General features: G+C 54.3%; 1 protein-coding gene and 1 long non-coding RNA gene across 2 annotated transcripts in view; one reads left to right on the top strand and one right to left on the bottom strand.

Annotated features, from left to right (window-relative positions):
• Positions 1-14,735, bottom strand: part of HEATR6 (HEAT repeat containing 6) — a 140,370-nt gene that overhangs the window by 122,570 nt on the left and 3,065 nt on the right. The window contains exon 2 of the mRNA XM_075335842.1: positions 13,545-13,563. Within this exon, the coding sequence (XP_075191957.1) occupies positions 13,545-13,563 (19 nt within the window). The remainder of the gene's footprint in view (positions 1-13,544; positions 13,564-14,735) is intronic.
• Positions 13,922-14,735, top strand: part of LOC142291370 (uncharacterized) — a 24,531-nt gene continuing 23,717 nt past the window's right edge. The window contains exon 1 of the long non-coding RNA XR_012750470.1: positions 13,922-13,998. This is a non-coding gene — a long non-coding RNA (uncharacterized LOC142291370). The remainder of the gene's footprint in view (positions 13,999-14,735) is intronic.

Below are 14,735 nucleotides of genomic sequence, written 5' to 3'. Positions count from 1 at the left end.
AATATCACAGCGAGAGCCATAGAACATGACTGCCTGCTGTGAGACTCAGGCCGCAAGTGAAGTGAGCCACGTGGTCAGCAGAGACGTCACTCAGGTGATTTCCGGTCACCAGTGGAGGACTCCAGCTGTGACCGCACATCACCTGAGCGACGTCATCGCTAGTCACAGCCCGCTATACTTGATGTGAAAACAAGACGGACCATAGAACTCTGTGACGAACACTGATGTCATGAATTCAGCAGAGCTCATCACGGCAGATGATGAACTTAGCTAACCTCAATATGTCAGTACTAGTCATATATAGATGAGAAAGACATATGTAATGTCCCACTCCCCTGCATTTTGTAATCTTGCACCCTTTAGAGCCTTTCATGTGGCACTAAAGGGTGTTTGGCCTTGTACTTTGCCAAATAAATTAAAAAAAAAAACTAAAAACAAAAACACATTGGGTCCCCCCTTCTTTTTGTAGCCAGCTAGTGTAAAGCAGACAGCTGCAACCTGCAGACCACAGCTGGCAGCTTCACCTTGGCTGGTAAAACAGAGGGCACCCCACTCTGTTATTTTAAATTAAATAATTTAAAACAAACAAAAAAAAAAAAAGTGGGGTTCCCCCCCCCCCCCAATTGGATCACCAGCCAAGGTAAAGCAGATAGCTGTGGCCTGATATTTTAAGACTAGTGAGGTCCACGGTTATTGGACGCTGTCCAGCCTAAAAATAGCAGACCGCAGCCGCCCCAGAAGTGGCACATCCATTTGATGCACCAATCCTGGTGCTTGGACCCAGCTCATTCATCCCGTTACCTTGGTGCGGTGGCAAACTACAGTCAGGTCCAGAAATATTTGGACAGTGACACAAGTTTTGTTATTTTAGCTGTTTACAAAAACATGTTCAGAAATACAATTATATATATAATATGGGCTGAAAGTGCACACTCCCAGCTGCAATATGAGAGTTTTCACATCCAAATCGGAGAAAGGGTTTAGGAATCATAGCTCTGTAATGCATAGCCTCCTCTTTTTCAAGGGACCAAAAGTAATTGGACAAGGGACTCTAAGGGCTGCAATTAACTCTGAAGGAGTCTCCCTCGTTAACCTGTAATCAATGAAGTAGTTAAAAGGTCTGGGGTTGATTACAGGTGTGTGGTTTTGCATTTGGAAGCTGTTGCTGTGACTAGACAACATGTGGTCTAAGGAACTCTCAATTGAGGTGAAGCAGAACATCCTGAGGCTGAAAAAAAAGAAAAAATCCATCAGAGAGATAGCAGACATGCTTGGAGTAGCAAAATCAACAGTCGGGTACATTCTGAGAAAAAAGGAATTGACTGGTGAGCTTGGGAACTCAAAAAGGCCTGGGCGTCCACGGATGACAACAGTGGTGGATGATTGCCGCATACTTTCTTTGCTGAAGAAGAACCCGTTCACAACATCAACTGAAGTCCAGAACACTCTCAGTGAAGGAGGTGTATCTGTCTCTAAGTCAACAGTAAAGAGAAGACTCCATGAAAGTAAATACAAAGGGTTCACATCTAGATGCAAACCATTCATCAATTCCAAAAATAGACAGGCCAGAGTTAAATTTGCTGAAAAACACCTCATGAAGCCAGCTCAGTTCTGGAAAAGTATTCTATGGACAGATGAGACAAAGATCAACCTGTACCAGAATGATGGGAAGAAAAAAGTTTGGAGAAGAAAGGGAACGGCACATGATCCAAGGAACACCCCATCCTCTGTAAAACATGGTGGAGGCAACGTGATGGCATGGGCATGCATGGCTTTCAATGGCACTGGGTCACTTGTGTTTATTGATGACATAACAGCAGACAAGAGTAGCCGGATGAATTCTGAAGTGTACCGGGATATACTTTCAGCCCAGATTCAGCCAAATGCCGCAAAGTTGATCGGACGGCGCTTCATAGTACAGATGGACAATGACCCCAAGCATACAGCCAAAGCTACCCAGGAGTTCATGAGTGCAAAAAAGTGGTACATTCTGCAATGGCCAAGTCAATCATCAGATCTTAACCCAATTGAGCATGCATTTCACTTGCTCAAATCCAGACTTAAGATGGAAAGACCCACAAACAAGCAAGACCTGAAGGCTGCAGCTGTAAAGGCCTGGCAAAGCATTAAGAAGGAGGAAACCCAGCGTTTGGTGATGTCCATGGGTTCCAGACTTAAGGCAGTGATTGCCTCCAAAGGATTCGCAACAAAATATTGAAAATAGAAATATTTTGTTTGGGTTTGGTTTATTTGTCCAATTACTTTTGACCTCCTAAAATGTGGAGTGTTTGTAAAGAAATGTGTACAATTCCTACAATTTCTATCAGATATTTTTGTTCAAACCTTCAAATTAAACGTTACAATCTGCACTTGAATTCTGTTGTAGAGGTTTCATTTCAAATCCAATGTGGTGGCATGCAGAGCCCAACTCGCGAAAATTGTGTCACTGTCCAAATATTTCTGGACCTAACTGTATATGTGGTCGATACCAGCTGTGTAATGTCACCTGGAATCAAGCCCGGAGGTTAGAGATGTCACGGCATCTATCAGATATCCGACATAACTAACCCAGTTAGCAATAAAAAGAAATTTAAAAAAAAAAAAAGCCAACAAATTTTTATTTGAAAAGACACTCCTCAAAATATTCCCTCTTTCACCAATATATTGGAAAGAAAGATCAAGCCCGGGTCCGGCGTAATCCAATGAGGCGTTTTCATAATGATCCATACTCATTGTCCCAGTCAATGAAGAACAGAATGTTCCCCATTGGCTGAGAGAGCAGTGCAGTGACCTGAGTGAAAATCATTGTCAGGCTAGGTCACCGCAGAGCATGACGAGTGCCGACTTTATGAGGTTGGCTAGGTACATTACCTGCGGTAATGAAGTCCGCTGCACTCCTGACGTCAGCGCTTGCCACTGACTTCCATTGTCTGCTGCGTTCGCAAGCGAAGTATCGCGAGCTGCACGTGACGTCACCGCTAGTCACAGTCTCGGGCCGCCCGCGAGACTTAAGGTGAAAACATGGAAGTCAGTGACAAACGCTGACGTCAGGAGTGCAGCGGACTTCTGCACAGCAGGTAATGAACTTCGCTACCTTCTTGACGGCAGCGCTTGCCATCTCGTTGGCTGCTCGCACACTGCTGTGCAAGCAGATGCTGACACGCTGCAGAGCGAACAGCAGCCAGGCTGGCACGGAAGCAGGACACAGACTGCAGGGGCATTCGACGGAGGCCACACGGAAGTGCTTCCGTTTGGCTTCCAGGAATTTTGTGGACCCTTTGACTTGTATTGTGTCACTGTCCGCAATTACAGAACAGAATAGGACATGTTCCATAATAACAGAACCAAACATACGGCATCCGATGTGTTTTCTGTAGGAACTGATGGCACACAGAAGTGCTTCTGTGTAACATCCGATCCTACACAAAAGACATTGAAACGATGGTCTTGTCAGTAGGTCCGCAAAAAAACAGGAACTGACCAGGACAAATGGAACGGTCGTCTGAAGGAGCCCTTACCGGTCTGTCCTATTTTCCAAGGAGCTCCTGCAAAACTACGTCCCATTACATCCAGGTGATTGTGTGGACTGCCCTTGTAAGGGCGGGATCTTGTGGGAAAAAAGGGTCAGCATAGTCCCATACAGGGAGAGCGACCGGACCCCCTTCACAGCCTGAACATGTTTGGACCATAGATCGCAGAAGTGTGGGTTTTCCTTTGGAAAACACGAGGATTGTGGTGAGATCATTCCACTTTTGAGTGGGCATATATGTGCATATGTGTGATCTGATATTTGACACAATGTGTGTTTGTGTACAAATTTGGAATTGTTAGTAATGGTGTAGGGTTACTATTATAATAACCTTAAAATCCACACTCTGAATATGTACAACCTGTAGTAGGTATGGGATACCCGACTTGGATCATTCCTAGGGTACATATTGGTGCCCCATGGCTTTAAATACTTCTACACAGGTTGGTTTGATAGTTCTTTGAATGTGGGTTACATTATAATTTAATATTAGTTAGGTCACCAGTTAAAAATTTAGGTGACGGATGTCACATACACCATATGGGAATATCATCAAGTAAATACATGTTTGCATATGTGTGATTGTATCTCATTATTGTTTGAGGTTACTCGATATCAATTCATAGAACATCTTAGGATAGTGTCCCATGGGTGTGGGCTATATTACAGTATAAACAAGTGTATTAGCTTCATATGTGGGTGACTATGAACATTTATGAGTGAGTTATTGCATATGTGTGTTCCTAGATTGTATTGACTTAATATTGATTGGTAGTACCCCATGGTTATCTATAGGACAACACTGTTGTCATTCTAGTCGTGCATACGCTATGATAACATTAATCTGTGCACGTACGGCGAGGAATCATACAGATAAATCTTTGATAGCGTTTATGTCCACCCAGGATTGGTAAATTGATATATGGTACACACACATGCGTATACGTAACCCCACCTTTCTCCTTCTTAGGTCCTTGAGGGGAATACAATAATTCCCTTATTTGAGATTAGCCTGATACATATTTCTTTTGTGTCAGGTTTCTGGACCAATTTCGGTTTTAATGGGTAGAGGATCACTTTATGTCTAGTTTGTCTATGTTAGACTATATATTAAAGGTTATGTTTTAATAACACATGATGCTACATTATAGACTTCAGAATCTCACAGCACTCGCACTGCAAGCGACTAAGAGTTTTTGGTGCCGAGGTGAAAGCGGGAGGTCATTAACCTACAAGTATCAGATTTACATACATGCGGTCACGTGACGACTAGACACGAGTGTCCTCGCTCAATACAAGTGAGCTGAGTGAGGCCAGTATTTCGGAATATTGCTAAAGTATGGAAATTTCACACTTGTGCTCACATAACAGTCTACACTTGCTGACGGTGCTGTAGAAAGTGTGTAGTATGCGAGCTGCGAGAATTCAGAAGTCTGCAGTCATCTAGAGTCACTGAAGACTTTCACCACAAGCCTAGAAAAAGCCCTTTAATTAGAACAATAATCATTGTAGCATGTCCAATCCTAAAAGCGTGTAAAATACTCACTGTCAGGCTTTAGCTCTGTTTGCTGGTGTCAGGAGTCAAAATATGGCCACGCATGCGATTGTAGTAGCTACTGTAATGTGACATCTAGCTTTTCTTTCTGTTTATCACAATGAAGCAGGAGCTGTAATTTTCCACTGAACATTGAATTAGCATGAGCAGCTAGTCGGCACGTGAACGCAAGTGTGCAAATTGCAAATGAGGGGTCACATGGCGACTACTCAAAACCTCTTGAGGGAGAGTCGTGTCAAACTGACTTCTTACCTCGCGAGCTTATAGACCTAGATCTAACCCTGGAGATCAGTTTTTTGGATGGAATGGCCCTGTGTCGCTGTGCTCACTGACTGGCTGCTGACATCAGAGCCACAGCCAATGCCAGACATAAACCTGTGGACCCAGGGAAGGAGAGTACAGCACTGTTTGTGCTTCAAAAGCAAACTGCAGCCAGTGGAGAAATTTGATTGAACGGGAAGGAGCCCTTTTTCAGTTCTTCAGCATATTGAGCTATAGTAGCTCTTCTTTGGGATCAGACCATCGGCCTTTGCGGTCTACACACAACAATGTAGAGTTAAAGTAGCCCTGGCACACCGTTTATTTCCCAATAGTAATAACGAAGAAAAATGAAAATCTCTTTTGTATTTTTATTGAAGAAGATGATACAGATGCAGAAAGTCCGCCTATGACAACGTTTCGGCCTTCATTTCGGCCTTCATCTGGTCGGACAGACTGACTATTTGTGGATGGATTTGTAAAATCCTAGGATAATCGCGGAGTCCCGTCAATATTTCAGATTATACTTATAGACCTATTCTGTGATACAGAAGTAATACTTCGCTCTATGCGAGCGTCTGACCAATCCGTACATGTGTGGCCGGATGTATACACAAACTTTAGACAGGGCTGCTGTGTGGCAGATGGCTATCCAAGGAAATATAAGTATCAAAGAACTTGGTTTTAGTTCTTAGTTCATTTCTACATAGTAGAGACGAAGGGCAGCGGTGCCACAAGTTACATATTGCATGAGATCCGGGGTACTATGTCTAAGACTTAGTTCATATGCACAAGGCAGAAAGAGTGAATGATTGGAGTCCACAGGTGCCTGGGAACAGGAGCTCTATGCCTCAGAAATCCGGTTTGTTTAGTTGCCAATGGGGCTTGGGGATACAGCGGTGAGGCAGGTAAGGAAATCAGTGTGTGTGAAGACCGCTTGCGTGCCCTGTGCGTCCGGTGAGGTGGGCCTTTCTGCCTTGTGCATATGAACTAAGTCTAAGACATAGTACCCCGGATCTCATGCAATATGTAACTTGTGGCACCACTACCCTTCGTCTCTACTATGTAGAAATGAACTAAGAACTAAAACCAAGTTCTTTGATACTTATATTTCCTTGGATAGCCATCTGCCACACAGCAGCCCTGTCTAAAGTTTGTGTATACATCCGGCCACACATGTACGGATTGGTCAGACGCTCGCATAGAGCGAAGTATTACTTCTGTATCACAGAGTATAATCTGAAATATTGACGGGACTCCGCGATTATCCTAGGATTTTACAAATCCATCCACAAATAGTCAGTCTGTCCGACCAGATGAAGGCCGAAATGAAGGCCGAAACGTTGTCATAGGCGGACTTTCTGCATCTGTATCATCTTCTTCAATAAAAATACAAAAGAGATTTTCATTTTTCTTCGTTATTACTATTGGGAAATAAACGGTGTGCCAGGGCTACTTTAACTCTACAAAAAATTTTTTCCTGAGCACCCGTGAAGGTGACGCTAGGTCCTTTTTGTTCTTACACACAACAATGAGCCGCAAGCACCCATGGCCAGAGGTGGCATTCAGAACCGACAAGAAGTGCCCCGAGTAGGTACTGTTTTCCCTGTTTTTCCAGCAGACGATGGCTGTGTCATTCAGCCATTATTCACATATAACAGTAGTGGGTTGAGCTCACTCCACCTCCCCGACGCCCAAGCACTTACCTCCTCCTCGACAACCAAGCACTCAACTCCTCCCTGGACACTCACCTCCACCCTGATGCCCAAGCACTCACCTCCTTCCCAGGCCCAAACACTCATCTCGTCCCCGATGCCCGGGCACCCACCTACTCCCGATTCCTGAGCACTCACCTCCTCCTCAACGATTAAGCACTCACCTCCTTCCCAGGCCAAACACTCACCTCCTCCCCGATGCCCGGGCACCCACCTCCTCCCCGATGCCCGGGCACCCACCTCCTCCCCGATGCCCGGGCACCCACCTCCTCCCCGATGCCCCTAGCACTCACCTCCTCCCCGATGCCCCTAGCACTCACCTCCTCCCCGATGCCCCTAGCACTCACCTCCTCCCCGATGCCCCTAGCACTCACCTCCTCCCCGATGCCCCTAGCACTCACCTCCTCCCCGATGCCCCTAGCACTCACCTCCTCCCCGATGCCCGGGCACCCACCTCCTCCCCTAGCACTCACCTCCTCCCCGATGCCCCTAGCACTCACCTCCTCCCCGATGCCCCTAGCACTCACCTCCTCCCCGATGCCCCTAGCACTCACCTCCTCCCCGATGCCCCTAGCACTCACCTCCTCCCCGATGCCCCTAGCACTCACCTCCTCCCCGATGCCCCTAGCACTCACCTCCTCCCCGATGCCCCTAGCACTCACCTCCTCCCCGATGCCCCTAGCACTCACCTCCTCCCCGATGCCCCTAGCACTCACCTCCTCCCCGATGCCCCTAGCACTCACCTCCTCCCCGATGCCCCTAGCACTCACCTCCTCCCCGATGCCCCTAGCACTCACCTCCTCCCCGATGCCCCTAGCACTCACCTCCTCCCCGATGCCCCTAGCACTCACCTCCTCCCCGATGCCCCTAGCACTCACCTCCTCCCCGATGCCCCTAGCACTCACCTCCTCCCCGATGCCCCTAGCACTCACCTCCTCCCCGATGCCCTAGCACTCACCTCCTCCCCGATGCCCCTAGCACTCACCTCCTCCCCGATGCCCCTAGCACTCACCTCCTCCCCGATGCCCCTAGCACTCACCTCCTCCCCGATGCCCCTAGCACTCACCTCCTCCCCGATGCCCCTAGCACTCACCTCCTCTCCGATGCCCCTAGCACTCACCTCCTCCCCGATGCCCCTAGCACTCACCTCCTCCCCGATGCCCCTAGCACCCCCGATGCCCCTAGCACTCACCTTCTCTCCGATGCCCCTAGCACTCACCTCCTCTCCGATGCCCCTAGCACTCACCTCCTCTCCGATGCCCCTAGCACTCACCTCCTCTCCGATGCCCCTAGCACTCACCTCCTCTCCGATGCCCCTAGCACTCACCTCCTCTCCGATGCCCCTAGCACTCACCTCCTCTCCGATGCCCCTAGCACTCACCTCCTCTCCGATGCCCCTAGCACTCACCTCCTCCCCGATGCCCTAGCACCCCCGATGCCCCTAGCACTCACCTCCTCTCCGATGCCCCTAGCACTCACCTCCTCTCCGATGCCCCTAGCACTCACCTCCTCTCCGATGCCCCTAGCACTCACCTCCTCTCCGATGCCCCTAGCACTCACCTCCTCTCCGATGCCCCTAGCACTCACCTCCTCTCCGATGCCCCTAGCACTCACCTCCTCCCCGATGCCCCTAGCACTCACCTCCTCCCATGCCCCTAGCACTCACCTCTCCCGATGCCCCTAGCACTCACCTCCTCCCCGATCCCTAGCACTCACCTCCTCCCCGATGCCCCTAGCACTCACCTCCTCCCCGAGATGCCCCTAGCACTCACCTCCTCCCCGATGCCCCTAGCACTCACCTCCTCCCGATGCCCCTAGCACTCACCTCCTCCCCGATGCCCCTAGCACTCACCTCCTCCCCGATGCCCCTAGCACTCACCTCCTCCCCGATGCCCCTAGCACTCACCTCCTCCCCGATGCCCCTAGCACTCACCTCCTCCCCGATGCCCCTAGCACTCACCTCCTCCCGATGCCCCTAGCACTCACCTCCTCCCCGATGCCCCTAGCACTCACCTCCTCCCCGATGCCCTAGCACTCACCTCCTCCCCGATGCCCCTAGCACTCACCTCCTCCCCGATGCCCCTAGCACTCACCTCCTCCCGATGCCCCTAGCACTCACCTCCTCCCCGATGCCCCTAGCACTCACCTCCTCCCCGATGCCCTAGCACTCACCTCCTCCCCGATGCCCCTAGCACTCACCTCCTCCCCGATGCCCCTAGCACTCACCTCCTCCCCGATGCCCTAGCACTCACCTCCTCCCCGATGCCCCTAGCACTCACCTCCTCCCCCCGATGCCCCTCACTCACCCCCCGATGCCCCTAGCACCTCCTATGCCCCTAGCACTCACCTCTCTCCGATGCCCCTAGCACTCACCTCTCACGTCCCCAGATCATCCCTCCCGAGCCTACTCACCACTCCTCGATGCCCCTAGCACTCACCTCCTCCCTCCGATGCCCCTAGCACTCACCTCCTCTCCGATGCCTAGCACTCACCTCCTCTCCGATGCCCCTAGCACTCACCCTCCTCTCCGATGCCCTAGCACTCACCTCCTCTCCGATGCCCCTAGCACTCACCTCCTCTCCGATGCCCTAGCACTCACCTCCTCTCCGATGCCCCTAGCACTCACCCTCCTCCCCCGATGCCCCTAGCACTCACCTCCTCCCGATGCCCCTAGCACTCACCTCCTCTCCGATGCCCCTAGCACTCACCTCCTCTCCCGATGCCCTAGCACTCACCTCCTCCCCGATGCCCCTAGCACTCACCTCCTCTCCGATGCCCCTAGCACTCACCTCCTCCCCGATGCCCCTAGCACTCACCTCCTCCCCGATGCCCTAGCACTCACCTCCTCCCCGATGCCCCTAGCACTCACCTCCTCCCGATGCCCCTAGCACTCACCTCCTCCCCGATGCCCCTAGCACTCACCTCCTCCCCGATGCCCCTAGCCTCACCTCCTCCGAGCCCTAGCTCACCTCCTCCCGATGCCCCTAGCACTCCCTCTCCGATGCCCTAGCACTCACCTCCTCCGATGCCCCTAGCACTCACCTCCTCCGATGCCCCTAGCACTCACCTCCTCTCAGACGCCCCCTAGCACTCACCTCCTCCCGATGCCCCTAGCACTCACCTCCTCCAGACGCCCCTAGCACTCCTCCGATGCCCTAGCCTCACCTCCCCTAGCACTCACCTCCTCTCCGATGCCCCTAGCACTCACCTCCTCTCGATGCCCTAGCACTCACCTCCTCTCCGATGCCCTAGCACTCACCTCCTCTCCGATGCCCCTAGCACTCACCTCCTCTCCGATGCCCCTAGCACTCACCTCCTCTCCGATGCCCCTAGCACTCACCTCCTCTCCGATGCCCCTAGCACTCACATCCCTCCGCCTCCTCTCCGCCCCTAGCACTCACCTCCTCTCCGATGCCCCTAGCACTCACCTCCTCTCCGATGCCCCTAGCACTCACCTCCTCTCCGATGCCCCTAGCACTCACCTCCTCTCCGATGCCCCTAGCACTCACCTCCTCTCCGATGCCCCTAGCACTCACCTCTCCGATGCCCTAGCACTCACCTCCTCTCCGATGCCCCTAGCACTCACCTCCTCTCCGATGCCCCCTAGCACTCACCTCCTCTCCGATGCCCCTAGCACTCACCTCCTCTCCGATGCCCCTAGCACTCACCTCCTCCCCCCCTACACTCACCTCCTCCGATGCCCCTAGCACTCACCTCCTCTCCGATGCCCTAGCACTCACCTCCTCCGATGCCCCTAGCACTCACCTCCTCTCGACTGCCCTAGCCTCCTCTCTCCGATGCCCCCTAGCACTCACCTCCTCCCGATGCCCCTCACTCACCTCCTCCCGATGCCCCTAGCACTCACCCTCCTCCTCCGATGCCCCTAGCACTCACCTCCTCTCCGATGCCCCTAGCACTCACCTCCTCTCCGATGCCCCTAGCACTCACCTCCTCTCCGATGCCCCTCACTCACCTCCCTCCGATGCCCCTAGCACTCACCTCCTCTCCGATGCCCCTAGCACTCACCTCCTCTCCGATGCCCTAGCACTCACCTCCTCCTCCGATGCCCTAGCACTCACCTCCTCTCCGATGCCCCTAGCCACCTCCTCCGATGCCCTAGCACTCACCTCCTCTCCGATGCCCCTAGCACTCACCTCCTCTCCGATGCCCCTAGCACTCACCTCCTCTCCGATGCCCCTAGCACTCACCTCCTCTCCCGATGCCCCTAGCACTCACCTCCTCTCCGATGCCCCTAGCACTCACCTCCTCTCCGATGCCCCTAGCACTCACCTCCTCTCCGATGCCCCTAGCACTCACCTCCTCTCCGATGCCCCTAGCACTCACCTCCTCTCCCGATGCCCCTAGCACTCACCTCCTCTCCGATGCCCCTAGCACTCACCTCCTCCCCGATGCCCCTAGCACTCACCTCCTCCTCCGATGCCCCTAGCACTCACCTCCTCTCCGATGCCCCTAGCACTCACCTCCTCTCCGATGCCCCTAGCACTCACCTCCTCTCCGATGCCCCTAGCACTCACCTCCTCTCCGATGCCCCTAGCACTCACCTCCTCTCCGATGCCCCTAGCACTCACCTCCTCTCCGATGCCCCTAGCACTCACCTCCTCTCCGATGCCCCTAGCACTCACCTCCTCTCCGATGCCCCTAGCACTCACCTCCTCTCCGATGCCCCTAGCACTCACCTCCTCTCCGATGCCCCTAGCACTCACCTCCTCTCCGATGCCCCTAGCACTCACCTCCTCTCCGATGCCCCTAGCACTCACCTCCTCTCCGATGCCCCTAGCACTCACCTCCTCTCCGATGCCCCTAGCACTCACCTCCTCTCCGATGCCCCTAGCACTCACCTCCTCTCCGATGCCCCTAGCACTCACCTCCTCTCCGATGCCCCTAGCACTCACCTCCTCTCCGATGCCCCTAGCACTCACCTCCTCTCCGATGCCCCTAGCACTCACCTCCTCTCCGATGCCCCTAGCACTCACCTCCTCTCCGATGCCCCTAGCACTCACCTCCTCTCCGATGCCCCTAGCACTCACCTCCTCTCCGATGCCCCTAGCACTCACCTCCTCTCCGATGCCCCTAGCACTCACCTCCTCTCCGATGCCCCTAGCACTCACCTCCTCTCCGATGCCCCTAGCACTCACCTCCTCTCCGATGCCCCTAGCACTCACCTCCTCTCCGATGCCCCTAGCACTCACCTCCTCTCCGATGCCCCTAGCACTCACCTCCTCTCCGATGCCCCTAGCACTCACCTCCTCTCCGATGCCCCTAGCACTCACCTCCTCTCCGATGCCCTAGCACTCACCTCCTCTCCGATGCCCCTAGCACTCACCTCCTCTCCGATGCCCCTAGCACTCACCTCCTCCCCGATGCCCCTAGCACTCACCTCCTCTCCGATGCCCCTAGCACTCACCTCCTCTCCGATGCCCCTAGCACTCACCTCCTCCCCGATGCCCCTAGCACTCACCTCCTCCTCCGATGCCCCTAGCACTCACCTCCTCCCCGATGCCCCTAGCACTCACCTCCTCCCCGATGCCCCTAGCACTCACCTCCTCCCCGATGCCCCTAGCACTCACCTCCTCCCCGATGCCCCTAGCACTCACCTCCTCTCAGACGCCCCTAGCACTCACCTCCTCCCCGATGCCCCTAGCACTCACCTCCTCCCCGATGCCCCTAGCACTCACCTCCTCCCCGATGCCCCTAGCACTCACCTCCTCCCAGATGCCCCTAGCACTCACCTCCTCCCGATGCCCCTAGCACTCACCTCCTCCCCGATGCCCCTAGCACTCACCTCCTCCCCGATGCCCCTAGCACTCACCTCCTCCCCGATGCCCCTAGCACTCACCTCCTCCCGATGCCCCTAGCACTCACCTCCTCCCCGATGCCCCTAGCACTCACCTCCTCCCCGATGCCCCTAGCACTCACCTCCTCCCCGATGCCCCTAGCACTCACCTCCTCCCCGATGCCCCTAGCACTCACCTCCTCCCGATGCCCCTAGCACTCACCTCCTCCCCGATGCCCCTAGCACTCACCTCCTCCCCGATGCCCCTAGCACTCACCTCCTCCCCGATGCCCCTAGCACTCACCTCCTCCCCGATGCCCCTAGCACTCACCTCCTCCCGATGCCCCTAGCACTCACCTCCTCCCCGATGCCCCTAGCACTCACCTCCTCCCCGATGCCCTAGCACACACCTCCTCCCAGACGCCCTAGCACTCACCTCCTCCCCGATGCCCCTAGCACTCACCTCCTCCCCGATGCCCCTAGCACTCACCTCCTCCCCGATGCCCTAGCACTCACCTCCTCTCCACCTCCCGATGCCCTAGCACTCACCTCCTCCCGATCCCTAGCACTCACCCCGCTAGCACTGCACCTCCTCCCCGTCCCCTAGCACTCCCTCCTCCCGATGCCCCTAGCACTCACCTCCTCCCCGATGCCCCTAGGCACTCACCTCCTCCCCGATGCCCTAGCACTCACCTCCGTCCCGATGCCAGGGCTCACGCTCCCCCGGTGCGCAGCCCTCGGTCAGCAGCTGCACAGCTCGCCGGAAGCCCTCGGAGTCACATGGCTGCAGGCTACAACAGCTTGTTGAGATGCCGGTGGAGTGCCAGGGACAGGCTGAGAGCGTAGTCCTCCAGCTCCCCCATGGGCATCGAGGGTACGTGGTGCTGCGCCGTCTGCCATGCGGCATCCCTACCAAAGGCCTCTCGCTTCCTTGGGTCGCCATGTTTCCCAAAGACGTCATTTTGCCTATGACAACCAACGGTAGACGCTAGAATGTATGGGACGCTTCCGGGTATGACGTCACTTCCGACACGCGCTGTGGGCGTGTCTTCACTGCAGCGCGGTGCGCGCAGAGTTTGATGGTGTAGAGCTGGGAAGCCTCATCTCCATTTTTTGTGCTTGTTCCTTTACCTCACTGAGACTGCAGGTGAATAGGGGGGGAAAGCTGGTGTCTTTAGAGTATGTATGGTTTTATGGTGGGATTTTGGGGGTGTACATGTACAGTTGCTGGTGGGCTGAGGAGGGTGTACGATGCCTTTCATGAGATTGGGGAGGGGGAAAAATGATACCTGCTGTGGGATTTATAGTAGTGTACGACGCTGGGGGTTTGCATGTGTGATTTTCGGGGGTACAATGCTGGCAGGATTTAGGGGGTGTAGAATAGCGGGGCGATGTCTGTCGTGGACACTGTGGGGGTGTACAATGCTGGAAGGTATGCCTGTGGTGGCATTTGGGGGGGAAGGACGATGCTGGAAGGGAGGGGGCATACGGTGTCGGAGGGGATGCTTGTGGTGGCAGTTGGGGGGAAGTGTACGATGCTGGAGAGGATGCCTGCGGTGGCAGTTGGGGGGGGGAGTGTACGATGCTGGAGAGGATGCCTGCGGTGGCAGTTGGGGGGAGTGTACGATGCTGGAGAGGATGCCTGCGGTGGCAGTTGGGGGGAGTGTACGATGCTGGAGAGGATGCCTGCGGTGGCAGTTGGGGGGAGTGTACGATGCTGGAGAGGATGCCTGCGGTGGCAGTTGGGGGGAGTGTACGATGCTGGAGAGGATGCCTGCGGTGGCAGTTGGGGGGGGGGAGTGTACGATGCTGGAGAGGATGCCTGCGGTGGCAGTTGGGGGGAGTGTACGATGCTGGAGAGGATGCCTGTGGTGGCAGTTGGGG

This window comes from Anomaloglossus baeobatrachus, chromosome 2 (assembly GCF_048569485.1).
Source record: "Anomaloglossus baeobatrachus isolate aAnoBae1 chromosome 2, aAnoBae1.hap1, whole genome shotgun sequence".
Taxonomy (NCBI): Eukaryota; Metazoa; Chordata; class Amphibia; order Anura; family Aromobatidae; genus Anomaloglossus; species Anomaloglossus baeobatrachus.
Note: the sequence above shows the minus strand (reverse complement) of the source record. Positions and strands in the feature narration are given on the sequence as shown.